General features: G+C 42.0%; 1 protein-coding gene across 3 annotated transcripts; it reads left to right on the plus strand.

The window, feature by feature from the left end:
* Positions 1-16,681: 16,681 nt before the first annotated feature.
* On the plus strand, positions 16,682-25,448 carry LOC114627336 (platelet glycoprotein VI-like). Of its 3 annotated transcripts, XM_028775076.1 has the most exons (9): positions 16,682-16,780; positions 17,024-17,059; positions 17,975-18,262; positions 19,154-19,441; positions 23,949-24,050; positions 24,150-24,192; positions 24,373-24,413; positions 24,628-24,680; positions 24,764-25,448. In XM_028775076.1, exons 1-9 carry the CDS (start codon positions 16,750-16,752, stop codon positions 24,926-24,928), a joined length of 1,047 nt encoding a protein of 348 aa, XP_028630909.1. In that variant the 5' UTR covers positions 16,682-16,749; the 3' UTR covers positions 24,929-25,448. The 3 variants fall into 3 exon arrangements, with proteins under 3 accessions (XP_028630909.1, XP_028630911.1, XP_028630910.1); XM_028775078.1 differs by lacking the exon at positions 23,949-24,050; XM_028775077.1 differs by lacking the exon at positions 17,024-17,059 and having other exon boundaries at positions 16,709-16,780.
* Positions 25,449-27,386: the final 1,938 nt, after the last annotated feature.

Here is a 27,386-nt window from a genome sequence, read left to right on the forward strand (position 1 = left end):
TATCTATCTATCTATCTATCTATCTATCTATCTATCTATCTATCTATCTATCTGAAACCTGTTAAGTCTGTAAAACGTTTTTGTTTGTATGTTTCCAGAGCTGACCTCTTGGTGTTGGATAACCAACTGATGTGGTATTCTCTGGGGAAGACTATTTCTCCCATTTTTAGCATTCCTAGTTCCCTGTAGTTATTTGTGTAAGGTTTGTGTAATGGCTTTCTCCCATCCCTTTTTGTATGTCTATTTTGTTTTTGTTTGTTGTTCAGCTCACAGTTAGGCAGTCATATTAATAAGACTTTACATGTGTTGCTTCTGACATTACTAGGAGTTACAATCTCACAACAAACTCTCTGTTCTTTTGGTTCTTACAATTTTCCTCTCCTTCTTTCACAAAGTAGGAGTAGTTTTGTAGATGTATCCAAGGACTACATACTTTGCATTTGGATTTTCTGTGTTTGTAATGTTATGTTTAATGTAATGTGCAATGATCCTCATCTGTTGAAGGGAAGTTTCCTGGATGAGGGATAAGGACTACACTTATTTTTCTACTATTTTTTTGTCACCACAGTGCTACCCCTGAACAGCCATCAGTTTACTGGTGTCAGGCTGTGTGTCTGTCTTGATGCTGGGGTACCTGAGTGCTGCTGGAGGGGCAGAACACAGCCCAAGATAGGGGACGCAGCCCATGCTTTCCTGGATGAGAAGCAGCAGGGTTTGGGATGAGTGCTGTATTTCCTGTCCTCTTGTGTAACCAGATGCTGCTGGGGACCTCAGGGAGTTGGGAATGGGGGTCCACAGGTCCGTGCTTCTCCTGTGTGTCAGGCAGGAAGGAGTGAGCCCATGACAGGAGTGGAATCCTGTTTGGTTCCGAGTTAGTGCTGAGCATGAAGAGGGGCTGGAAGACAGAAGGTTTCCTCCTGGACATTTAGGTGAGGAGGTGCTCTTTATGACAAAGTCTCCCATCATAGTGATCCTTGATGAGGGAGATGGTCCTTGCTTGGCCAAACTACTTTATTTGATGGTGGATATGAATGTGTTCATTTTCCTCAGGGTGAACCAGGGATAAATATCCTTTTCAGGAAGGAATGCCCAGGAACAGAAGCTTGCTGGCTTCTGGGGCCCATCTAGATACCTTATTAGGAAGGAGAACTCCAGCTTTTTATGCTTTGTGATTGATTGTCATGGTCCTCTCTGTGGTATGTCATGTGTATGTGTTCCAGGACAAATAGAACTTCCACTCTTCCTGTTCTCAATTCTGAGATTTCCTGGGGGTTTTAACCTGATCAACCTTACCAGTTTTTCTGTCTGGTAGCACAGTTCATTTGCTTCACACAGTGGAGAATGTAGGAAACATTTACAAAAAAGCACCCTTGACTGTACATATTCATGATGTGTAAGTGGAAAAGAGACTAGATAAGGATAAAAGACTGGGGGGTGGAAAGATAGAAGACAGAGATAGAAGAAAGTAATGGGGTGAATTCTCAGAATTCTCAGGAAAGAACACAACAGTGCCAGCTTTGGCATAGAAAGGACTTATTTCTTTTTATTTTAGAACTTCTAGTGATTGGAAACCTCTCAGATTTTGAGACACAGGCTGTGTTTCAAGTATGGGGAACAAAGGCGGGAGGGCCATGGAAGTTCCACTTGGGAACTAGAGAAATCCTCAAGTGTGCATGGGTTAAAGATGCTAACTCCATCATGAGGAGGCAAGAGGAAGAAATCCCATGTAGAGTAGAGAAGGAGATGGCACAGGATGAGTTTTTGTCAGAGAAGGTTTCGTATAGGGCTCTTGGTGGTGTTGGCACACATTTAGACGTCTTCTTTTGTGCAATATTTGCTGATGGCTTTTAGTTGTACTGATGCATTCAAGACATTTTCTATGGTCTTCAGAATTATGTCTAATGGGATATTTGAAATCTGTCTTTGCAGGCGTTGAGCACACATCTCAATAGATCCCTGAACTGAACGCGTCCACACATCCTCCTCCTTCTCCTCACACATGTCCTTGTACTCACAGAGAGTGTGGCTGTCTTTCTGAAACTGGGATCCTTCAGGCATATTGCTTAGCTCTCAGTTGCCACATGGCTCATTGTTAAACCATCTTTTGTGTCTGGAAATACCTTTTAAATTCCTGTTCTTTCTTTCTTGTGTCATCTATGTCATGACACAGTCACCTTTAACCCAGCCAATTTATTGTCTTTCTTTTCTACCTGATATTTATGTCCATTTATCTTGCAGAAAGTTGATATCAAATATCTTTCTAAGTATCTCTCCATTGCACAAAGCGATGGATTCCATAATGCTATGTTCTTTTGAATATATTCTCTTCTATGGGAATATTTACCTCCATTGTCTTCTTTTGTATCTGTTCTCATTCCCAAAGTCCTCTACTCTTATCTGGTTTCTTTTCTCCTTGATTTCATGTATATGTATATTCTATAGATGTGTACACACACACACACACACACACACACACAGGAGGTAAAAACATATGCCATTTGTGTCTGATTTATTTTGCTCAATATGAGGTCCCCATTTTCATCTATAAGTCTGGCCAGTTACCTTAATTAGTTCATCTTTGTGTCTGAATAAAACCTCATTCTGCGTAAATACTATTGTTTTGGTTACCTTTTTTTATTGCTGCCATGAAATATGTGACAAAAGCAACTTAAGGAAGTCAAGGATTACTTTTCCACATTTTGAGGTATTTGAGGTATATTCATCATTATGGCAGGAATTTGAGGCAGCTGGTGATGTTGTATCAACATTTAAGAATCTAAGGAACAGAGAGAGGTGACTGATTGGGTTCAGCCACCTTTCTTTTTTTTATATACAATGCAAAACTGAAGTTCTGGAAATGATGCTTCTTACCTATAGAGTGTGTGCTCCCACTTCAGTTATTCTAATGAGCATGACTTCTCACAGGCATGGCTATAGACTAGCTAAATTTAGGGTACCCATCACAGACATTCCCAGAAGCTTGTCTCTTAGGTAGATGCTGTCAAGGTACTAGTCAACACTACCAACACAAGCACAATTTTTAAAAAAGTGAGTTTTTATTTTAAGACACACAAAGCAATAGATTTCATTGAAGCCTCTTTGCACATGAGATATTATGCTTTGTTCTCACTGTTACTCTCCTTCTCTGCCCTCCACTGTGTCCCTTCTCTCACGCCAACTGGTTTTCTTCCTCCCATAGTGAGTCCCTGTTTTCTTTTTTCCCTTTTTTAAACAAAGTGTGAGCTGAGTGTGGTCTATTTGTGATGCATGTACACAGAAGTCTGTGGTTGTTTGCACACACATGGAGGTCAGTGCAAGATGCCTGGTGTCTTCCTCTACCTTATTTCCTTGAGATAGCATCTATCACTGAACCTGCAGCCTGTTGTCTGTAGTTTTAAAAAAATCATGCTACCACATTTTCCTGGAGCTGTTGCCCATGCTCTGATCCATCCTGTCTTTCCTTTAGTTTTTCCCAGCTTAATTCTAGGATTGGTTTCCACCAGTCTCCATCTGGCTTCCCTTTTTACCTACCTTATAGCTCCTGGAGGTACCTTGCATGACTAGCCCCAGGTCTCCACTCCTCCCCCCCAGACCCCTGAATACTCAGACAAAAGACATACAGAAAGCTTTCCTGCTAGGCACAATTGCTGGGTGCAAATATCTTTTGCTTGGAAATGTGTGCCCTTACCAATTTATTATCTCTGTCCCTCTCTCCACCTTAAACGTAGTGGCTTATATCAGCCAGCTTCTGCCAACATCCTTGGCCATCCACCAGTCATGGAGGCCACAGGCCCTACTTGTCTCTGTGGATTTACATAATTGTAGCTTTCTCCATCCTCAAGGGTATGGCAGAAAAAAAAAGACCTTCCTCTCCTTCCCTGAGTCTCCTTTTTCTCTTGGGACCTGGAAGTCCTTGTGTACCTTCTACCCAGCAATTGGCTCCTGGCATTCTTTATTGACAAATTGAGAACCAACTAGGGAACTAGACTTTAGAATCAGAACCTCCTCTTACACCCAACCTGCTGCTTTGGTTAGGCTAGCTGACCACTGAATTCTTGAGATTCTTCTGTCTTCACTCCCCAGAGTTGAGACTACAAGCATGTACACTGTATGCCTCTTTTCATGTGGCTGCTGGAAATTTGAACTCAGGTCCTCACACTTACAAGGCAAGCATGCTTATACACTGAGTCATTTTCTAGCCTCCATGTGGCTAATCTACCTTCCTCTGACATTCCCTAGTTACTACTTATTAAATTCTGTATTCCATCTTGTTTGCCCAGGACCTAGATGGGCAGGCATCTTGGGCCATGATCCTCGGCTCCTACATGAGGGTGTATGCTCTCTGTCCCAAACCTTCTCAGGTGTGATGTCTTTCTTCTCCTACTCTTGGCATGGTGGATCTCCTTCTTCCTTCCTCCTTCCTCCATCCCTTTCCCAGTAATCCTAAAAGTCTTTTCCCAGTCTGTCCTACCAGCCATTGGCTGTCAATATCTTTATTTACCAATCAGAACCAACTGGCAACATGGTCCCTCTGTGTTATGTATGGGACTTGGTAAACAGGTTTTGGGGGAATATAATTAGAATGATAATACAAGCAGCTACATCTATGATGGAAAGTTCCCATGGCCAGTATTCTAGAACATGGGACTATGGTAGCCACACCCATTCAATCAACCATAGTTCACTCCCAGGCCCACAATGGTTCATATTCATAATATAATGCAAATTGCATTTAGTTTAACCTCAAATGTCACCATAGTCTATTCCAATCTCAACAGTGTTTCAAAATCCAACGTTCAAACTCTCTTCTGAGATTTATGCAATCTTTTAAGTGTAATCCACTATGAAATCAAAATAAAAAAATGAACACATACTTCCAACATATGATGGCACAGGATATACATTACCCTTCCAAATATAGGGAAGGGAGCATAGTGAGGAAATACTGGTCTCAATCAAGCCCAAAACCTATTGGGCAAACTCCAAATTCAGCATCTCCATGTGTGACATCAAAGTGCTCTTCAATTCTCCAAATCCTTTCTGTTTTGTTGACTGCAACACACTTCTCTCTCATGGGCTGCTTTCACTCCATGTTAGCAGACTTCTTTGGCATGTACCCCATGGATCTCACGTCTACAATATTTTGGGTTTCTAAGGCACTCCAGGAGTCCTTTTTACACCTTCAAATAATGGCCTTTCTGGGTCAACTTTCAGGGACACACTTGCCATATGTTTGCTCTCAGAAGCTTTCTTATTCATAGAGGGAGATTTTATAACCCTTTTTTTCTGTCCTTGATTCAAGAGCCAGAACCAAGTTGTATCTAGCTTTTCACTACCCCCCATGGCCCAATCTTCGGGAATGGACCACACTACCAACACCACTCAGCTTCCCTTGAATCCACAGATAAAACACACAATTATAGATTGCTAATTTTCAACTTTCCTTTTGATACAATTGCTGACTCCACTATATTCCATCTGGAAAAGCATGCCCTTATTAATATTTCTATCTCCACACTTCCTACTTGCTTTAACCTTTTGTGAATCAGATATAATTAGTCCCTGCTAAACACCCCTGACCACCTGCCTATAGCAGCAGCCTGAGACTTCACATCGCTGCTTGACTTTTCTCTTTTCAAAGCATGCAAACTCTCTTCCTCCTTTGCATCTGTCTCTTTTCCTAAAGGGACTTGGAAGACCTGCTAATTCCTTTATCTCAGCAATTTGCCCATGGCTTCTATACTGATAGATCAAGAGCCAATTGCTGAACAGGACCTTAGCATCAGAACTGTCCCTACAGCAAATAGCTGAAGTTGCCAACTTCTGCTGCTCGTTGAGGCTGGAACATGGCCCTCTTGTTCAATTACATATTCTTCAGATTTTGGTTTTTCATGGTTTCTTTCAATGCCTAAGCTTCTTTGTCCTGCCACTTACTCTGTAGACCAGGGTGGCCTTGATGTCAGAGATCTGCTTGTCCCTATTTCTAGAGTGCTGGAATTAAAGGTGTGTACCATGCCTGGACCTACTATTCTTTAATTCCATTATATAAGATGGAGTCTTTCCCTGAGGTCACTACTCTCTTGATTCCATTTCTTAATCTATTTATCTCTTTAAAAATAATCTTTAGCTTCATTCAACCTCCGGGGGTTCCTTTTATGCTAGAATTATACTTTTTGTTGTTGCCCAGCTCGCTAGTTTTCATTAAAAAACTCTTCACAAGACATAACAGCAGTAACTACACAACAAAGATTATACTAACTTGATTTGAGATTTCCTTTGTAAATCTTACTTATAAAAAAACTCTTCACATTAGCCTCAGGCAAACTTTTTGTATAGGGGTAAAAATTTGACACATTTGTATCCAAAAATCACAAGAATGGTCTCTAGTTCACTTCTGAAAGATCTTGCGCTACAGTCAACTCTTCAAATCACTCTCAGCACATCTGTCTACCATGTTCCTACCAGGATGTCTATTAAGCCTCTCTTGAAGAGTTCAACTTCTTTTCTAATTCACAGTCCCAAGATCCACATTCCCCAAGAAAAGCATGATCAGACCTTGTACAGCAATACCAAGAGTCCCTGGAAGTAACTTTTGCTTAGTTATTGTTTCACTGTTGTGAAGGGACACCATGTCAATGGTGGGGACTGGCTTACAGTGTGAAAGGTTTAGTCCATTATCATCAAGGTGAGAAGCATGGCAGTTTACAGGCAGACAGAATGTGGTGCTGGAAGAGAGTTCTACATAGTAATCTGCAGGCTGCAGGAAATTCTGTGTCATGCTGTGCACAGCTTGATTATAGGCTATTTCAAACCCCATTCAAGAGTGATGTACTTTCTCCAGGTAGGCCACATTTCTTAAGATTGCCCTCCCCTATGGGTCAAGTCTTTAAACACATTAGTCTATGTGGGCCATATTTATTCCAACCAGTACGATATTTGTAGGTGGAAAAATTTAAATATTGTTTTTTTCTCCTCTACAGGGTCTTATTTTTTAAAAGGTCATGCATTAGAGAATCTCCTTCGGCTTATCCTGGCTTTCCTCCTCCTGTTAGGCATTGGGGCTCTATTGCTGGATGCTTGGAAAAGCAGAAGAGTTCTTCACGGGGACTTCAGAGAGCCCAGTGCTGTGAGCTTTGATACCCCTTTTAAGACCTTATCTTAACCAAGACATTCTGTGAAGAGACATCATGACCATGGCATCTCTTATAAACAAAACATATAATTGTAGCTAGCTTATAGTTCCAGAGTTTAGGTCCATTATCATCATGGCAGCAAGCATGACAGTGTGTAAGCAGACAAGTTGTTGGAGAAGAAGCCTAAAATTCTACATCTTGATCCGCAGGCAGCAGAAGGAGGATGTGTAACTGACTGGCTATAGCTTATTCATAGGAGATTACAAGACCTGCTACCATAGTGACACACTACCTTCAACAAGACCACAGCTACTTCAACAAGGCCACCTATCCTAATAGTGTTACTTCCTATGGACCAAGCATTCAAACACATGAGTTTATGGGGCCATACCTCTATAAAACACCACAGACCTCAATGAAACGTTGGTAATAAAAAGTCTAAAAGAGTTGTCATTTCTCTACTGAGTGTCCTTTTTTCACAAATCCGATACAATATCATGATGTGACTGGCATTTCAGAATTCTTTTATTGGTGTTTGCAGCAAAAATTTTCCAACTAGTTGAACCCTGTTTTTTAATTTTTTTTCTGTCTTCCCATGTGACATCTCCATGTAGTGCCCATTTGCTATTTCTTATTTATCTTCATATGATGGCTTTGCTCTTCTTTCTTCCCTGCTACTCAGTGGTGAGCACATGTTGGAATGTGAGTGGCTGTGCACTTTTGACATGAGTATGACCATGTTATGGATGCTAACACCCTAGAGTCATGGGAATGCCAATGGCTTCTCTGAACACTTGTGTAGATGTTGATAGTGAGCCCAGAAAGTGTCATTTACAGCTTCTTCATCCAGGGTGACTGCAAGCTTAGACTGCTCTTCTACAGTTACCCCCCTTTGAGACACACTAGCCAACCCTCTGTTCCTGTAGTTAGACAATGAGTTCTCAGTTTTCCTGTGCATCTCTATCAGAGCTGTCCTGTCTATCAATCACAGCTTTGCTTGTTTCACTTGAGTCTTTGCTTCTCAATCTCTTTTTATTTCCAGTCAGTTTCTCAAACTCTGCTAGATGCTCTGCATCTCTACTCCTTGTCTTGCAATTAGTTCCCCACTCTGTCTTGTCCTCTCACTATGTTCCTCCATCATTCACCTGTGAGCAACATCCATCCTTCAGTGTGAATTTCATTGTCAAGAACACCACCTATCTCTCTTTCATTACATTTATTTATTTTTATTTAAAATAGATTTGTCTCTTGAATAATACTACCCAAACACTGCTTGTCATCTCTCCACTCCTAGATTCTTCATTTCCTATCTGCTCCAGATCCACCCTGTTAACTGTTTCTTCTTCAGAACAGAGTTGGCCTCCAAGAGACTGTATCAATATAGGATAACACAAGATATGAAAAGGATACGTGAAAACCCTCCTATGCAGGATTGGTAACCAAATGGCAGAAACAAGTTTTTTTTTTAAATTTTATTAATCATTCCATTCATTTACATCTCAAATGATATTGCTCTTCCTGGCTACTGCTCCACAAACACCCCATCTCATATCTGTCCTATCCCCACTTCCATTTGCCTCTGTGTGAGTGCTCCCCCACCCACTCATCCTCTCATACCCCACTGCTCTAGCATCCCCCCACTCTGTGGCATCAAACTTCCACAGGAACAAGGAGCCTCCCCTCCCATTGCTCTGCTATCTGGAGCCATGAATCTCTCCCTGTATACTCCTTGGTTGGTGGTCTAGTCCCTGGGAGCACTGGGTTTTCTCAGCAGTTGATATTGTTCATTGTATGGGGTTACAATCCCACTCTGCTCCTCTAGTCTTCTGCTAGCTCCCCCACTGGGATCCCAGAGCTCAGTCTGATGGTTGGTTCAAAGAATATATAAATCTGCAATGACCATTTTCTGTCAGAACATCCCAAGGAACATCCACACCAGGTTCCTGTCAGCAAGCGCCTCTTGGCAACAGCAACAATGTTGGGGTTTGGTGTCTGTTGTCAGGATGGATCCCCAGAGGGGACGATCCCCAGATGGCCCTTCATTCAGTCTCCCCTCCATTTTTTGTCTCTGTCTTTCCTTTGGGCAGGAACATTTCTGTGTTAAAAACTTTGAGATGGGTGGGTGGCTCTTTCCCTCTACTGGGGGTTGTCCCTATCTACTGGAGGTGGTCTCTACAGGTTTTATCTCCCTTTCACAGTTTCATTTCTGCTAAAGTCATCCCCATTGAGTCCTGGGAGCCTCTCAATTCCCTGGCCTCTGGGACCCTTCAGTGGCCACCCCCAGTTCCTCATCACCCAGTGCTATATATTTCCTTTTGATCTCCTGACCCTCTGTACCTCTCTCCCATCCCCTCCTGTACCTGATACTTCCTGCTTATTTTCTTCCCCTCTTCTTTTATTTCTACATACCCATTCCTCCACCTCCAGTGATTATCCTGTTTCCCCCACAATGCATGACTGAAGCATCCACACCCTGGTCTTCCTTCCTCCTAAGCTTCATATGGTCTGTGGGTTTTATCATGGGCATTGGGAGATTTTGGTCTAGTGTCTTTTGGATATTAGCCCTCTATTGGATGTAGGATTTTTGAAGCTCTTTTCCCAATTATATGGTTGATTTTTGAGAAGGTACCATGAGGTGCTGGGAAGAAGGTATATTCTTTTGTTTTAGGGTGAAATGTTCTGTAGATAGCTGTTAAAACCACTTGGTTCGTAACTTGTATTAGTTTCACTGTGTCTCTGATTAGTTTCTGTTTCTGTGATCTGTCCATTGGTGAGAGTGGTATGTGGAAGTCTCCCACTATTATTGTGTGAGTTTCAACATGTGTTTGGGCTTCAGTAACATTTCTTTTACAAATGTGGGTGCCCTTGCATTTGGGCAAAAGATGTTCAGAATTGAGAGTTCCTTTTGGTGGATTTTTCCTTTGATGAGATGTAGTATCCTTCCCCATCTTTTCAGATAACTTTTGGCTGAAAGCTTATTTTATTGGATATTAGATTGGCTACTTCAGCTTTTTTCTTGGGACCATTTGCTTGGAAAAAAATTTCCAGCCCTTTTACTTTGAGGTAGTTTCTGTCTGTCTTTGTCACTGAGGTGTGTTTCCTGGATGTAGCAAAATGCTGGATCCTGTTTATGTATTCACTCTGTTAGCCTATGTTTATGGGCATCTCTTTATTTAGGTTAGGGAAGGTTTCTTTTTTTTTTTTCTTTTGGTTTTTCGAGACAGGGCTTCTCTGTGTAGCCCTGGCTGTCCTTGAACTCACTCAGTAGACCAGGCTGGCCTTGAACTCAGAAATCCGCCTGTCTCTGCCTCCCAAGTGCTGGGATTAAAGGCGTGCACCACCACCGCCCGTAGGAAGGTTTCTTCTATAATTTTGTTGAAAACGTTTGCTGGCCCTTTGAGTTGGGAATCTTCACTCTGCTCTATACCTATTATTTTGAAGTTTGATCTTTTCATTGCATCCTGGATTTCTTTTTTTTTCTTTTTTTTAAATTTTTTTGAACATGAAATGCTTTTTTATAGCATGTTTTACAAGGGGAGGGGGTAAGAGGGGTCAGGTGGTGGAAAAGTACAGAATCTTCTTGGCCTGTGCCTTGAAACATGTCATGGTCTATACGATACACTGCCTTGAATTATGATCTGTCTGCTATTCTTCAGAAGATATGGTACACTGCTTGAGTTATGGTCTCCCTGCTAGTCTTCAGAAGATATGATACACTGCTTTGAGTCTATCTGCAGTTGCCAAGCAGGATCTTGCAGTTGCCAAGCTTCAGGGGACATTGTGCAGGTGGGGAAAGGTAGGGGGTGAGGGTAAGGTAGGTGCTTTTTGCGTTTTGTGTTTTCTTTGACTGTTGTGTCAATGTCTTCTATGGTATCTTCTATGCCTGAGATTTTTTTCTTTGATCTATTGTATTCTATTGGTGATGCTTGCACCTGTGACTCCTGATCTCTTTCTTAGGTTTTCCATCTCCAGGATTGTCTCCCTTTGTGTTTTCCTTTATGTTTCTGTCTCCATTTTTAGATTCTGGATGGTTTTGTTCAATTCCTTCACCTGTTTGGTTGTTTTTTTTCCTGTATTACTTTATTATGTGTTTCCTCTTTAAGGGCTTCTACTTGTTTATCTGTGTTCTGTATTTCTTGAAGGGTGTTATTTATGTCCTTCTTAAATCCCTCTATCATCTTCATGAGATGGGAATTTAGATCTGAATTTTGCTTTTCAAGCATTTTTGGGTATCCAGGACTTGCTATGGTGGGAGAACTGGGTACTGATTTTGCCAACTAGTATTGGTTTCTGTTGCCTACATTCTTGTGCTTGCCTCTTACCATGTGGTTATCTCTGGTGTTAACTGGCCTTGTTGTCTCTGCCTGGAGCCTGTCTTTCCTACAAGCCTGTGATTCTGTGATCCTATGATCTTGTGATCCTGAATGTGTTAGAACTCCTCTGGGTCAAGCTGCATCTGGATGTGGGCTGAGTTCATGGGGATCTGCAGCAGAGGCTTAGCTCTGGGCACAGGTGCAAAGAAGGAGCATGGGTCTTTGGCTGGGCAGGGTACTTTCATCCTTAGGTTTTGGTTATGCCAGGTATTGGGGTGGGGTTTGGGGGTCTCACCTGTGATTCTTTTTGTGTCAGAACATCTGGGGTTTTGAGCTGCAACTGGGTGTGAGCTTAATGGTTGGGCGTTCAGAGCAGAGGCTCCACTCTTGGCACAGGTGTAAAGCAGAAGGACTGGCAAAGAGTTTGATAGTCAGGCAAAAGAGTTAGAAATACACCTTTTGAGACTTTTAGGAGTCCCACAAAAATGCCAAGTCAACATCCCTAACATATATGAAGAGGACCTGGTGCAAACACCATTCATGTGGCCCACTCCACAAGAAGGAGCCCATTCACATCACTACTTGGAATACCAGGAACCCTAGATTGGACAGCCCAGATACCTAGGAGAGAACCAAACATGATGTTATTCTGCAGCACTCATAGATCCATACTGTGGCAGTTTGGATGCTTTGCCCATAGGCAGGTACAATGTTCAGAAGTGTGTTCTTCTTGGGATAGGTATGTCTTTGTTGAAGAAAGTGAATCAGTGTGTGCATGGGCTTTGAGGTTCTGTGCTCAGGCTACACCCAATGTACAAGAGAACCTCTTCCTAGTTATCTGCAGAAGCCAGTCTCCTTGTAGCTTCCTTCAGATAAAGATGTTGAACTCAGTTCGTTCCTTCCTCAGCACCATGTCTGCCTGGATGTTGGCATGCATCCTGACATGAAGACAATGGACTGAACCTCTGAAACTATAAGCAAGCGTCAATTAAATGTTGTCCTTAATAAGAGTTACCTTGGGCTGGGCAGTGGTGGCATACGCCTTTAATCCCAGCACTTGGGAGGCAGAGGCAGGTGGATTTCTGAGTTCGAGGCCAGCCTGGTCTACAGAGTGAGTTCCAGGACAGCCAGGGCTACACAGAGAAACCCTGTCTTGAAAAACCAAAAAAAAAAAAAAAGTTACCTTGGTTATGTTTTTCACAACAATGTAGACCTTCACTAAGTCACATGCCATGTTCAGTCATCAGCACAGAGGCTTCCTCTGCCACTAGAGGAAAGCAGATATTATGTGGATAGGTAAGTCTAAATTGGAGGTCTCCACTGAGTCCCTCTTTTTAGAGATTGGGGAATCCTGTGGAACATGGGAAGAAAAGAATTTTGGAGTCTTTAGATTTAGCTTTGGATCAGCAAATGTGTCTGAGGTTGTGTTCCCATTTTGTGACATCAGACTTTGTTTGCACTTCTCTTTCCTTCCAGTGCTTTCTTGTACCACCTGGCTCCTCTCCTGTGTTTCCTTCCCATGGCCACTCCCATTTTAGGACATATATTCCTTTATTCTATTTCTTCTTCCCCTAAGATCATTGAGGATTATAAGCAATGAATTTTAATCACATTTAATTCCTGCTAGAGGAACACAATTCCCTGTGTGGAATTATCCTGCAGTTAAACTCTTTCCATCTTTCCTTTTCACATCAGCTTTGCTCTTCTACCCTACGTCCTTTAGCATCTTTCTTTCCCACACTAAAGGCTGTGTTTTACTTCTCTGGATTCTGTAGGTGCTTCAAATTACACACACACACACACACACACACACATGCATACACACACACACACACAGTCCAACACTGAATCCCCCTCTACTGACTGCCACAACACCCTTCTTACCTCCATTTATCTAAAGATTCAACACTTAGATCCACATCTGAATGTAAGCACATGAAGATTTGTCTTTCTGGGTTTGGATGACCTTGCTCAATATAATGTTTTCTACTTTTATCTGCTTACCTTATTGCCTTTTTCTCTATTTCTGAAAAAAGTCTCAAATTATATAGGCATCTGTCCTAGTCACTGCTCTATTACAGTGAAGAGATACCATGACTAATGCAAGTCTTATGAAAGGAAACAATTGGGCACTTGATTACAGTTTCAGAAGTTTAGGCCATTATTGTCATGGTAGGAAGCATGGTGGTACACAGGCAGATACTGGAACAGTAGGTGAGAATTACATCCTAATCCACTGACAGAGGGGGAGACTCTGTGCTTGGCAAGCACTTTTGAAACCTCAAAGCCCACACTCAGTGACACGCTTCCTCCAATGTGCCTATATGTCCTAACTTGTTCAAATTGTCCCATTCCCTAAGAGTCAAGCATTCACATCTTGGAGCCTATGGGGGCTATCTTTATCCAAGTCGTATTTGTTTCATCTACTCATCGGCCAATGGATCTCTTGGATGTTTCTATCCCCTAGGTATTGTGAGTAGAGCAACCTGAACATGTTGAACATGAAGAGCATGTATCTCTGCAGTAGGAAATAGAATCATTTGGATATTTGTCAGGAGCCATAGTGTTCACCCATATAGTAGATTCATTTTTAGTTTCCTGAAGAGCTACTACTCTGATTTCCACAGTGGCTGCCCCAATTTGTAATCCTGCCCACAGTAGAGGAAGGTTCCTAATTACTCCAAAATAATACTTAGCAATGTTTTGTTCTCTGTCTCTCTGTCTCTCTCTGTCTCTCTGTCTCTCTCTGTCTCTCTGTCTCTGTCTCTTTCTCTCTCTGTCTTTCTGTCTCTCTGTCTCCCTGTCTCTCTCTCTTCTCTTAGTTTTCTATTGCTTCTTCGTGAGTTCTATATCATGTACCCCAATCCCACTTATCTCCCTGTTCCTTTGTATCTACCCTCTGCCCTTGCAGCCTTCCTTCCCAAAGACAATGAAAATCAATAAAAATAAACCAAACCAAACAAATCATAAAAAAAGCTCACTGTGGAAGCTCTTGTGCATTATAGTGTGTCATACAATATATCCTTTTGTCCACACATGTTTACTTGCAAATGTTTGTTGGCTCCTTGCTGGCATATCCAGGCGAGAGGAGAGCGGTCCAGTCCTGCTGAGTCTCTCTGAGGCTGAGGGGGATGGTGAGTGTCAAGGGCCCAAAAGAAACACACCAGGCTGTGAGTCTTGTCAAAACAGGAACTCAACTTTATTGCATCAGCCTCTCGCTTATATAAACTTGGAGCATAGGGAGGGGGATTTTTGGTGGGGTTAGATGACGCAGGAGACAGGGAAGGGTGCTGGAGGGTATGGGGTGACTGACAGGACCAATGGCAAAGCTCTACATTAGCAATGACCTGGCAGAGTCAGGGCCACACAAGTCTTGCTGAGTCACCCCTGTATGGAAGTGACTGAAACAGGTCTTAAAACTTGAACCAGGCTTAGGCTCTCCTACAAGCCCACAGAAACCTGAGCCAGGGCTCGGGTTTGTCCACAAGGCCCAAACCAGGGCCAAAATCGGGCCCAATAAATTTTCATTAGTTTGTTTCAAGGCCTCTGACTTCTCTTATACTTCTACAGTGGCTCCTTACAGAGACTCCTCTTGAATATCCTTTTGTTGCCCTGTGTCATGGGGATCCTGCAGCTTTGGATCCAAAAGACCAGTCCTTTCACATGCTCCATTAGTTTATAGATGATGTAGATGTTGCAGTGGGTCATATCATAAGCCTGGATTTGGGCCTGGGTGGTAGCTGGGTTGGTTAGCTCACTAGCTCTTCTCCTCACACCACCAGGGTGAGCTCTCTAGCACAGCCCTGGCTTGCTCACCCAAAGCCTCAGCTTCAACATTTCCTTCTCATAAGCCCTGAAGGCTCACTTACAAATGCTTTCACTATCAGGGCCAGATCTAATGTGCAGCTCGGTTGAGGTGTGGGTCATTCTCTCCTGAGTGTTGCAGGTGGCAGGGGGTGGGCCAGCTCTCCAGCTCTCACACCCTCAGTCTGCTTCATGGTGCCTTTACAATCAGGGCCAGATCTACTGTGCTGTCCAGGTGAGGTAAAGGGTCTTCTCTCCCAAATGCTACAGCCAGCAAAGTGTGTACTTAGGTTTCCACAGTGTTGCAGCCAGTGAGTGGTGGGGCCAGCACTGCACAGCCCTTGGGTATCAAATATTTTTCCAGATGGAGAACCAGACCAGAGTTGACCACATGGTCATAAGTGGTAATATAAGCCATGGACATGAATACAGACCTCTGCTGCTGCACGACATGGCCATCAGTTACAGGATGGGCTGGGCCTTCACCATGGCCTGAGGGGTCAGGGCAGGCTACTCATATCAGGCTACTTCTCTCCACCCTTGCGTCTCTAGTTCTGTCTTTTTTCGTAATGCTCAAAATGTTCTACTTCTCTTTCCCTTCCATCTTTGCATCACATACTTGCACACTTTAGGGGTTCCCACTGTGAGGAGCAGTGAGTTGGCCCTTGGGTGTCTTCCTCTCATCTTTGATGCATGGTGTGGCTACAGACAGGCCTGTGGGTGTCTTTCCCCACCTGTCCTAGGTTTCCTGGCTCTGCTGTTGTTGTTTTTTTTTTTTTTTTAACAAGCCATTCTGGCTGGAATATGATGAAAATTTAAGGTAGTTTTAATTTGAATTTCTGGGATGATGAACACTTTTGACAACATTTCTTAGCCATTTGTTTTCCTCTGAGAACTATGTTTAGTTCCATAGCCTGCTTTTAAGTTATTTTTGTTTCTGTTATTTGCATTGTCAGCTGTAGGGACCTGGCTGTGTAGTTAGTTGGTCAGAAGAATTATTTAATGATACCATACACACACTACAGAAGCATTGCTCTGCATCTTTTCTGGCTTTCCACATCTGTATTCTAAGTTGTCCTCTTTCATGCCTGTTGATTTCCCATCTAGACTATTCTAACTGTTCCAGTAGATTTGTGGGGCATTTGGGATCCAAGCTTTCTGCTTTCATCCACTGTTTTCTCTCAAACATTACCCACAAGTGCACACATATATGTGAATGCCAGAGGATAGTATGCCCACACCCATAAACTATTTGAGAATTTAGGGCCAGAACAGGAAGTGTATAGAGAAACTCTTTCCTGGCCCAGAGCTGTGGTGTAGAATTGAGGAGTCAGAAGCAGGTTTTGTGCAAGAGTATGTCTCCTTCCTGTTTTGTTGTCATCATCCTTGACGGGTATTGTGGACACCAGTCTGCTCTGTCCCATAGGTGTGTCCCCCTGTGCAGAGTGTGCTGCCCGTTCTCTGTGCCTGTATGTGGTGATCTTGTAGGACTCACTGCCATGGGCCTTGGGTCTGTTCTTCTTGGATTTGGTAAGTATTACAGGGGTCATTATTCTTAGCCAGAGAGTAATGAATACAGACTCCCAGGTTTAAAACCAGGGTTGTTGTCACAAAATTCTTCCTCTATGAAGACCTGTCCTGATGGCTGCAAAAGGTTCATTCCTGACCTCAGCCTGCCCATCCTGTCCTGGTCTTTCTATCTGAGCTCTGGGTTGGGATCAGTGTATAACAGGACAGATTCTTTCAACGGGTCTTTTTTTCTTCCTGTTTCAGTGTGTTTAATGGAGCAGATGATCTGGGCACACTCTGGTGAGTCTGTTCTCTATTCCAACCTTGGGGATCTGACTTTGTCTGGGAGTATCATGGGAGGAGTTTGAGGAGGCATCTTGAGCAGACCCTGAGATGGTGTTTTCATTGGCAGCCACCTGTCTGCTTCCTTCATATTTAGTCCTTACTATTGTCTCTGTCTTTCTGGTGTGGATTCTCCGCCATTGGCTATTAAGGCCCACATGCTATCTGGCTTAGAAGGACATTCAAAAAATAATTTTCACACACACTTTCTTTTGATGATATAGACATTTAGTTTTGAATTTGTTTTCATTTTCTCTCCATGTCTTCTCATGTGGGCTCTGTCTGGCTCTCTTATTGAGGCCTTTCCCTGGGAAGACATTTTATCCATGGGACAGAGCTGAAGTAACTGCTGTCTAATGAGGGGCAGCACAGACAAGGTTCATCGATAATCAAAGGCTCCCAGGTTTTGTGTGAGATTGGAGTGGTATATAATGATTGGTTTTTACAAGGAAGAAAGAGGCAAAGTAAGACATATGTCAGTGATTTAATGAAACACCATGTTTACTGGGCCATGGAAGTGTCAATGTTTGGTCTTAATAATATCAGTCCTAAGTGTTGATTCCTGGACTGGCAGGAGACAAGGAGAGAATCTACTAAATAGCACTAAGGTATGAGAGTAATTCTTATGTTGTTTGAAAATTGAAATATGCCAGAAATTCTGCTGGTTAGTTTTCTTTCAGCATGACATAAGATAGTGTCACCTGGGAAGAAGGAATGCCAACAGGGCAATTGTCTTTATCATACTGGCCTAAGCACATGTCTGTGTGGCCATTTTCTTGTTTCATGATTGACATGGGAGCTACTCCATAGCTCACTGGGAATCAGGCTCTCCTGACATCAGATGACTAGATTTCTTTTTCTCTATCTCTGTAGAGCCATCTCCCCAGCCTTCTATCTGGGCAGTCCCAGGAACTGTGATTTCTACAGGCAGTGCTGTGACCATCTTCTGCAGGACCCCTCCAGGAGTGACCAATGTGCGTCTTCAACATCATGTACTCAGTGGAAAATGGTATGATTGCACTCCACAGGGGGGAACCCAGGAAGTCTGTGAGTTCAGTCTGAAGAATATGATGCACATTGATGCTGGGATTTACTCCTGTAAATACTCCAATGGATATCAATGGTCAGGAATTGGTGACAAACTGGAGTTGGTAGTGACAGGTGAGTAATTGCTGTGAACCCTGTTCTTCAGCCTTAATCTCTGTTGCCTACCTCAGTGAACTAACTACACATGCCCGTCACAGGCCTTGCCCTGCATTTCTGCTCCTGTACATTGATCTCTCCTCTTCCTTTTCCTCTTCTGTCCTGTCCTGTCCCGTCCCATCCCGTCCTGTCCGGTCCTCTCTTTGCTTCCTTTCCTCTTATTTTATTCTTTCCTTTTTAATTTCCATTTTCTCCACTTTTCAGAGAAAGGATCTCAAATATCTATCTGGTCTTGAACTTGATGTGTATCTCCACAATTCTTGAACTTCGGATTCTTCGGTTTCTTCTCTGTTAGTACTAACATTATATACTTGGACAACTACATCATTCAAGTGATGACGGATATAGAACCCAGGTCATTGCATACATTTGGCAAGAGCTCTACCAACTTAGATTCATACCCTGACCCTGTCTAGGACAGTGATCCTCTGTGCTGACTGTGGCCTAGACTCCCTTCAGAATGGTGACTATAGTCCCTAAGTGATGGAGTTCCTGGGGAATGACAGCAGCTTCTGTAGCTACATAGAGCCTTCTATGGTGTGTTTCATTGAAAATAATAGGAGCATGCTTCCTGATATTTATAGATTGATGAATTTCCTATTAGTTTCTTTTCTTGTATTTTATGAGTCTTTGAATTATATGATCAATTCTAATAATGCTTTTTCATAAAAGGGTCTTTTGTGATTTTTTTCTTGGGGAGGGGTTCAAATCTCATTTGTAGCTGTTCTTGGTCTTGAAATCTATATACATAGAACAGGATGATTTTAAATTCACAGAGATTTTCCTGCCTCTTCTTCCTGAGGCATGTGCTACCATAAGGAGCTAATAACAGGGTCTTTTCACTTGCAGGTGTTTATAAGGAGAAGCCATCCCTTACTGTTGATTCACGACCCCAGGGATTCTCAGAAAGAAATGTGACTCTTGGTTGTTACACACGTCATTCCTCTGACATCTTCATTCTCTGCAGAGATGGAAATGCTTCCTTTCCTCTGAACTGCTTACAACAGGGCCACAACAAATTTTTCATCTCTCCTGTGAGCCCAGGGTACAAGAGGACCTATAGATGCTTTGTGTCTTCCAAAGTCAATGCCTTCTTGTGGTCAGTGCCCAGTGACCCCCTTGAGCTTTCAATCCCAGGTAAGAATGTCTGATATTTGGTCATTGTCTCTGTGCCTAGAGTGGTCTCAAGATATGCCATGTGGGATATATCAAACCCACTTTATGTCTGCTGTGTCCTGTCTGATACATAATGCACTGCTATTCTGACTGGACTTGTTAATTTGCATCTGGACTCTGAATATTTTCTGCTAATCATATGAAATTACGGTAGATGCAGGTGTATTCTTTTGGAGAACAGATATTAGTCATCCTGGTATATGATGTTATAGTTGTGGCTGTGTAATTTACTTCAGAGCATGCACATTCACATGCATGCACATGCACACACATGTACATATACCTTCCCAGCTAATAGTGATACTGAAAATGAAAAAGTCTGTGTTAGTTTCTTCATTCAGGAAGCCTTGAATCTTTTCTCCGAACATCTTTTTTGAGCACAGTGCTGTATCTAACAAGCCATGATGGACTGTGATTGTTATGTGTTAATTATATTCTTTTGGGAAGATACAAGTATATTCTTCCTGGAGGTAACAGTCCTTACCTCTCCATGATGAGATGCATTCTGATAGCTGCCATATCCCTGGTTTATTGTTACTCACCAACATTCCTTTTGAATTGTGTGTGTGACAAGTACACTAGCCAATGATGACAGAAAAGTTGAAAGAGTTTGTGGTAGTTTCTGCGTTCAACATGACATTCTAGAACTCAAATGATCATTGTTTTTCTTTTCCTGCTCTTCACATATGTCCTTGTGCTGTCACAGAGTCTGGCTGTCTTTCTTGCACTGGGACTCTTCAGGCATCCTCTTCTGCTGTCATTCTCACATGTCTCATTGTTAAATCACCTTTCGTGTCTGGAAATAGCTTTTAAATTCTTGTTCCTTCTTTCTTGTGTTGTCTCTGACATGTTACAGGCACCTTTAACCCAGCCAATTTACTGTTTTTCTTCTTTCTACCTGGTATTTTTATCCATTCATCCCACTGAAAGTTCACATTAAATATTTTTTAAAATGTCTCTGTATTTCACACAGTGATGGGTTCCATAATGCCATTTTTCTTCAAATGTATTCTGTACTATGGCAATATTCACTTCCATTATTTTCTTTTGTATCTCTGACCACTCTTACCATCTTCTATTCTTATCTGGTCTCTTTTCTCCTTGATGTCATGAATATGTACATTCTATAGATGTGTATAAATGCGCGCACATGCACACACACACACACACACACACACACACACACACACACACACGTTTATATACCCAACTTCTATGTAGGAGGCAAAACGTATGCCATTTGATTCTGATTTATTTTGAAGTTCCATGTTCATTAATCTGCCCAGTTACATCAGTTAGTTCATCTTTATGTCTGAATAAAACCCCATTCTGCGTAAATACTATTGTTTTGGTTAATGATTTTGTTGCTGCGATGAAACATGTGACAAAAGCAATTTAAAGACGTCTGAGTCTACTTTATCTCACATTTTGAGGTATTTGAGGTTCATTCAACATGGTGGGAAAGGCATGGTGACAGGAACTTGAGGCAGCTGATCACATTGCATCGGTGTTTAAGAAGTGAGGAAGAGACAGAGGTGACTGCTTGGGGTCATGTAACTTTCCCCCTTTTATATACAATGCAAAACTCAGGTCTTGGGAATAGTACTTTTCACTTTTAGAATTGGTGCTCCCACTTCAACGAATATAATCAGTGTGACCTCTCATAGGCATGACTAGAAACTAGCTGAATCTAGGGTACCCCTCACAGACATGCCGAGAAGCTTGTCTCCTAGGTAGACACTGACAAGGTACTAATCAATACTACCAACACAAGCAAGTTTTTTAAGTGAATTTTTATTTTAGATCACACAGAGCAATAGATTTTATTGAAACATCTTTATACACACGACATTATGCTTTGTTCTCATTGCTACCCTCCCTCTCTGAACTACTCTGTGTCCTTTATCTCCTGCCAACTAGTCTCCTTCCTCCCATAGTTAGTCCCTATTTTCTTTTCTTTTTTTTTTTTTTTAAATGTGAGTGGTGTGTGGTCCATGTGTGGTGCATGCACACATAATAGTGTGGGTATATGCACACAAGCGGGGGCCAGTTCAAGATGTCTGGTGTCTTTCTATACTACCCTCTACCTTATTTCCTTGAGATAGGACCTATCACTGAACCTGCAGCCTGCTGTTTTCGTTAGGCTGGCTGACCACTGAACCCTTGAGGCTCTGCTGTCTCCTCTCTACAATGTTGAGGTTATAAGCATATACAGTTTATGTCTAAGTTTTCATGTGACTACTGGTGATTTGAACTCAGGTCCTCATGTTTAGAAGGCAAGTATGATGTCTTAGTTAGGGTTTTACTGCTGTAAACAGATACCATGACCAAAGACAACATTTAATTGGGGCTGGCTTACAGGTTCAGAGGTTCAGTCCAGTATCATGAAGGTGAGAACATTGCATCATCCAGGCAGGCATGGTCCAAATGAGCTGAGAGTTCTACATCTTCATCTGAAGGGTGCTAGCAGAATACTGGCTTCCAGGCAGCTAGGGTTAGAGTCTTAAGACCAAGCTCATAGTGACACATCTATTTTAACAAGGCCACACCTCCTAATAGTGCCACTCCCTGGGCCAAGCATATTCAAACCATGTCACCAGTCTTTTGCTGTCTTTCTTTTTAAAGAAATGATTTCATTTTTGCTTTGACACAGGTTTCTCTGTTTAAACACCCTATAACATGTTCTGTTGACTACGCTGGCATTGAACTCAGTGATCTGCCTGCCTTTGTCTCTCAAGTGCTGAAATTAAAGGTGTATAACACTGCTGACTGGCTCAGTTCACATTGGTATTAGAATTTTAGGCCAGGTGTGATGGCAAGCACACATATCTTCAATCCCCGCACTCAGATCTCTGTGCGTTCGATGCTATATGAGTTATTACTGTGTAGAGAGAATCTTTTATAAATATCACCTGTCAATAAAGAAGCCCATGGCCAATGGCAGGAATTAGGAGGTGGAACACTGGCAGGAAGAAAGAAGGTTCTAGGAACTAGTTAAGAGTATAAGAGAGAAAGAGAGAGAGAGAGAGAGAGAGAGAGAGAGAGAGAGAGAGAGAGAGAGAGAGACCCAGAAAGAGATTGCAGACATAAGATGGACTGAGGAGAAGGTCATAAACCAGCAGGTAGAGGAACTTGGAGTTGCTGAGGAGATGAGAAGAAAGAAGCAGGCAGAGAAGATGTGGTGACACAGACGCATGGTTCTTGAGCACAGGTAATCAGCCACATGGCAGAATGTAGGCTAGAATAAATGGAATATCTTCAGTTATATATAGTCAGAAAAGAGCCTAGCTATATGGCCAAGTTTTTGTTTTTAAATATATTTTGAATATGAGTCTCATTTCTTGGAACATGGGGCTGGGAGGAAGAACCAGGGCCATTACTTCTTCTTTTTTTTCTCCCCCAAGACAGTCCCCACTGCTGCTTTCCTGTTACATAATTTCCTTACACTTTCAGTTTCCTACTGATCTTAAGTTCTCATACCTTATGATCATCTTTTTTAGTTTCAATACACACACTCGCATAGTTTTAAATATAAGTTTCTCACATGAGTGAAACCACGTGTTATTATCCCTCTGAGTCTGGCTTACTTGGTGTAATATAATGATTTCCAGTTTCATCTATTTTCTTATGGGCATCATGATTTCATTTTTCTCTCCAGCAGTATAAAGTTCCACCTTGCCTACATATTACGTTGTCTTATCCATTTATCAGTGGATGGACATCTATCCTGCCCTGTGTAAATTCCCTGGCTACTGTGACTAATGCAAGAGTGCACACAAATGCGCAAAAACCCTGTCGGTTGGTTTGCTAGGATTTGCTTCTAGGCTCTGTCTCTTTTATTAAAACAAAACAAACCAAAGAAAATATAATATATTAGATACTGCATGCCAATCACTTTATTATTTCTTTTGGACGTATCTTTGTAGGTTACAAGTTCAATTTCTGATGGTTGTAGTTCATGTTTGACCTCCAATTTTTATTATAAAATACTTTCCCTGTTGTCTCCTGATTGTCTTTTCTGTATGTGGCTTACTCAGTCTCCAAGTCAAGATTCGTGTTATGTTCTTCCTAGATTATCTGGATAGAGTTTTTCTTGAACCCCAGAGGACTGAGTGTTATCCTTTATGAACCACCTCACCAAATGAACTTTCTTTGTTATTGTATTTAATTTCTCTTATCAGTCGGGTATGCTTTTGTACGCCTATGATCCCAGCTGAAGGCAGCTGACATCAGGAAGGTCTCAGGGTTGAAGTCATCCTGGGCTACATAGTAAGACTATTTTATGACTCGTCATAGACACGACCTATATGATCAATAACATATGGATTGATTGCTTCAATTGTTTTGTTAGGTAGGTTCCCTATAGTTTCCTAAATACCCAGTACTGTGTTTGGTAAAATGTAGGCACTCAATAAATTTTTGATTGAATGAGTGAATTAATGTAATACACACTGTTTTCTGTTTGCAGGTCCATCTGTGTCTCTCATTGTGGTTTGGGTCACAGTTTCTGCTGTCTGCTTCCTCATCTTCCTCCTCCTCATCTGCCTCTGCCACCATTGTGCCAAATGTAGTATGTTCCAGGAAGGATACTAATCTGGGAGGGTTGTATGGGTTGTATGGTATGTATGGGTCTTGTTGGGTTCCAAGACTGCTCTTTGTCTCTCTGCAGAGGCCAGCAGTGGTGAGACCAGGAGCCAAGTGAAATATAAGAGGTAGGGAAATTTGACTCTCCCAATAAATACACCTCTGCATCTCCATCTAAGACTTTTGTCTGAGTACTAGAGATTGAATCCAGGGCCCCTACTGCTCAACAAGTGCTCTTAACTCCTAAAAATTCTACTTATATATAATTTTCTAGGCATTATTTAACATTTCCACTTCTTTTTACTCAGCTCCAGCTCAGCTCCCATGGACACCGAGGAAAAAATTAAATGTAAGGTGGAGTGTGTTTCTCTGAGGAACGCTTTCCTCATCCCTATGTTTGTGGGACTTAGGGAAGAGCAGAAGAGGTGGGAGGTGCCACTCTGCAATGTAATGTTGCTGTCTTTCCCTAGGATTCTGTTGGTCATTTATGCAATATGAAATACAAATCTATATAGTTTAAAGGCTCATGTGAAAGAGGCCTGCTTTCTTACTTTTCCTTCTAGATGATGAGTTGGAACACATTCAGCCTGAAAACTGCAGCCAGGCAGACACACAGGTAAGCTTTCCCTCCCTTCCTGCTCTTCTTTTCTCGAATCCTATCTAGGTATTCTCTTCATAATTTATATCTCACCATGGCAGGTGTCTGCAGCAGAAGACACCAAGGAGGTGACTTATGCCCAACTATGTCAAGAGATCTTCCTGGAGAACATGGATTCACCTCCCTCCAATACACTTCAGGGCATGTCTACACAGACCTGTGTGTATGCCATGCTCAGATTATCGCAAGAGGAGAGCCAGAGTTAGCAATGAGGTATGCAGGTATTTCTTCAGCAGAGGGAGGTGCCATGAATGAAGCTTCTCTTGATCTTCAACTCAAGCCATCAGCTTGGAGCTCCAGTGACCTCAAGTGTAGAGAAGCTTGTTAATGAGGAGGAACCCTGGAGCTCACAGACCTCACTCAGCAAACTTCCAGTTCCTTGTGATTTGCTCATTTATGCTCCTGAGTACCTTTCAAATGTGTGCAGATGACTCCCTGGGCTCACGTTTACTTAGTAAGACATGGTTTTCATCATCTACTGAAAGAGGCAAGTTGAACAATGTGGAATCCTGTTTATTAGTGATGCAGAGCACTTCAACAGAGTAATCCTTAACCTTGACTCTCAAGAGATGGGTTTTAGAATCATGTAGGAGACATACCTGTAGGTGTGTTTCAGAGCTTCTCCAGAGATGTTTACCTGAAGTGAAAAGACATACCATGAAAATAGGTGATACTATTTTATGGGGCAGTGTCTTAGATTAAATAAAAGGTAAAAATTAAGTGTAACATCTTCATTCATCTCTGTCTCTGCTTCCTGACTGTGGATTTAGAATGACCATCTGTAACATGTGCCTAGCACTATACCTAGAGGCACATTTATCTACTGTATCCTCACTTAGACTATACCTTCAAACTAAGTCAAAACAAACCCTTGGTGATGATTATTCTCAACTGTCAACATGATGAGATATAGTCTCCTGGGAGACTGGCCTCTGCACATGCTTGTGAGGGATTATTTTGATTAGGTTGAGGTGTGAAGACCTGCCCATTGCATTCCTTGCATTGGGATTCTAGACTATCTAAAGCAGAGATAGTCAGTTGAGCATAAGGAATCATCACCTTCTTCTTTTTGATTGTGGGTGCAATATGTTAGCTTCATCAGCTTCCAGCTGCCTTGACTTCTCCACCATGATAGACTATAAACTTTGAACTTTCCCTTAAGTTGCTTTTTGCCAGACAAAAAATGAGAATTCTTGCTATCACTTGGTTCTGTGGATAACACTGAGACAACCATGGGACTGCAAGAATCTCTATGAGGAGACAATGTTATTTCATTTGTGCATATATGCAGAAGAGATGATTTGGGTAACACAATAGACAGATCTTTTCAAATGCATTTAATAACCTTCATGCCATTTTCCACATAGTCTGTACCAGTCCATGTTCCCTCCAACAGTGTACAAGCGTCCCCTATTCTCCACACTCTTTCCAATCCTTTGTCACCTCTTCTCTTTGGTGAGGAACATCCTAGCATATATAAGGTACTATCTCATGGTGGCTCTCATTGTCATTTACAAGATAGTTATTGATACCAAACACCTTTCTGTATACTTGCTGTAAATTTTACATCTTCTTGAAGATGTATAAAATCCATTTTGTTTCTTATTACTAATTTTAGTAAGCATATAGAATAATGTGCTTCATTATGACATTTCACACACACACACACACACACACACACACACACACACACACACACACCATTGTACCTTGTTCATATTACCATTACCCTCTTGTGTTTATACTTCCTACAACTGGTTTGCTCTCTCACTGACAGTAACTCTGAAGGAGGGTACTAACTACTTAAGTTACTATAACCTTACTATACATAGCACCCAGGAGGAGAGGTTAACTAGTCTTGGTGATGCCTGCTGTTAAGCCTGAAGACCTGACGTTGATCCCTGAGATCTTCTACATGGTAGAAGAAGAGAACTGACTCATAAATAAGACCTTGTCTCTAAAAGGAAAAAGAAAGCAGATAGGAAAATCTGGTAGGAGAAACAGGGAAGAGGTTCTAAGGAAGAGAATGGGAGACGGATCTGATCCAACCACATTATATGCATATATGAGTAATAAATAAAATATTTTAAAAGTTACTGAAGAGAAAAAGAATGAGAAGGAAGCTGGGAAGAAAGTTGTGTGCCAGAGCAGTGAGACACTGTGAAATAGCTTTGGGTGGGGAGGAGAAGAGTTAGAAGTAATTGAGAATGTGAAGTGGAAGTGAACTAGGGGTAATGTGAAAAAGTGTGTCCATTTCCGGGGAGGGAGAGATAAGTGGCACCTGGAGGCATAGTCAGATTCTGCTTCTGTATCTGCTAGCCTCAGAAATATAAATATATCTTGTAAATTGTCCCTTAAGGCAGCACAGTTTACAGGAGAACTGTGCAAGCTCATATGACCATATAAGGGTCATGCTCGACACTACTGGGAGTTAGAGAAGTAAACGTTGTAGAGCTGTGTGTGGAGACACATATCTTTAATACCAGCACTAGAGAGGTTGAAGCAGGAGAATCAGGAGTTTAAAGTCCCTCTTTGCTACATAACATGCTTGAGTTCAGCCTGTAGTACATGAGACCCTGTCTAACAACAACAACAACAACAACAACAGCAACAGCAACAGCAGCAGCAGCAGCAGCAGCAGCAGCAGCAGCAGCAGCAGCAGCA

Source organism: Grammomys surdaster, unplaced genomic scaffold, assembly GCF_004785775.1.
Source record: "Grammomys surdaster isolate TR1022 unplaced genomic scaffold, NIH_TR_1.0 252, whole genome shotgun sequence".
NCBI classification, from domain to species: Eukaryota; Metazoa; Chordata; class Mammalia; order Rodentia; family Muridae; genus Grammomys; species Grammomys surdaster.

What these genes read in the sequence shown, in the direction of transcription:
- LOC114627336 (XM_028775076.1), top strand. Translation starts at nt 16,750, where the DNA reads ATGGGCCTTGGGTCTGTTCTTCTTGGATTTG. An exon ending in AGCCAAGTGAAATATAAGAG is followed by an intron (nt 24,193 to 24,372) that starts GTAGGGAAATTT and finishes CTTTTTACTCAG; the next exon opens with CTCCAGCTCAGCTCCCATGG. An exon ending in GCAGCCAGGCAGACACACAG is followed by an intron (nt 24,681 to 24,763) that starts GTAAGCTTTCCC and finishes TCACCATGGCAG; the next exon opens with GTGTCTGCAGCAGAAGACAC.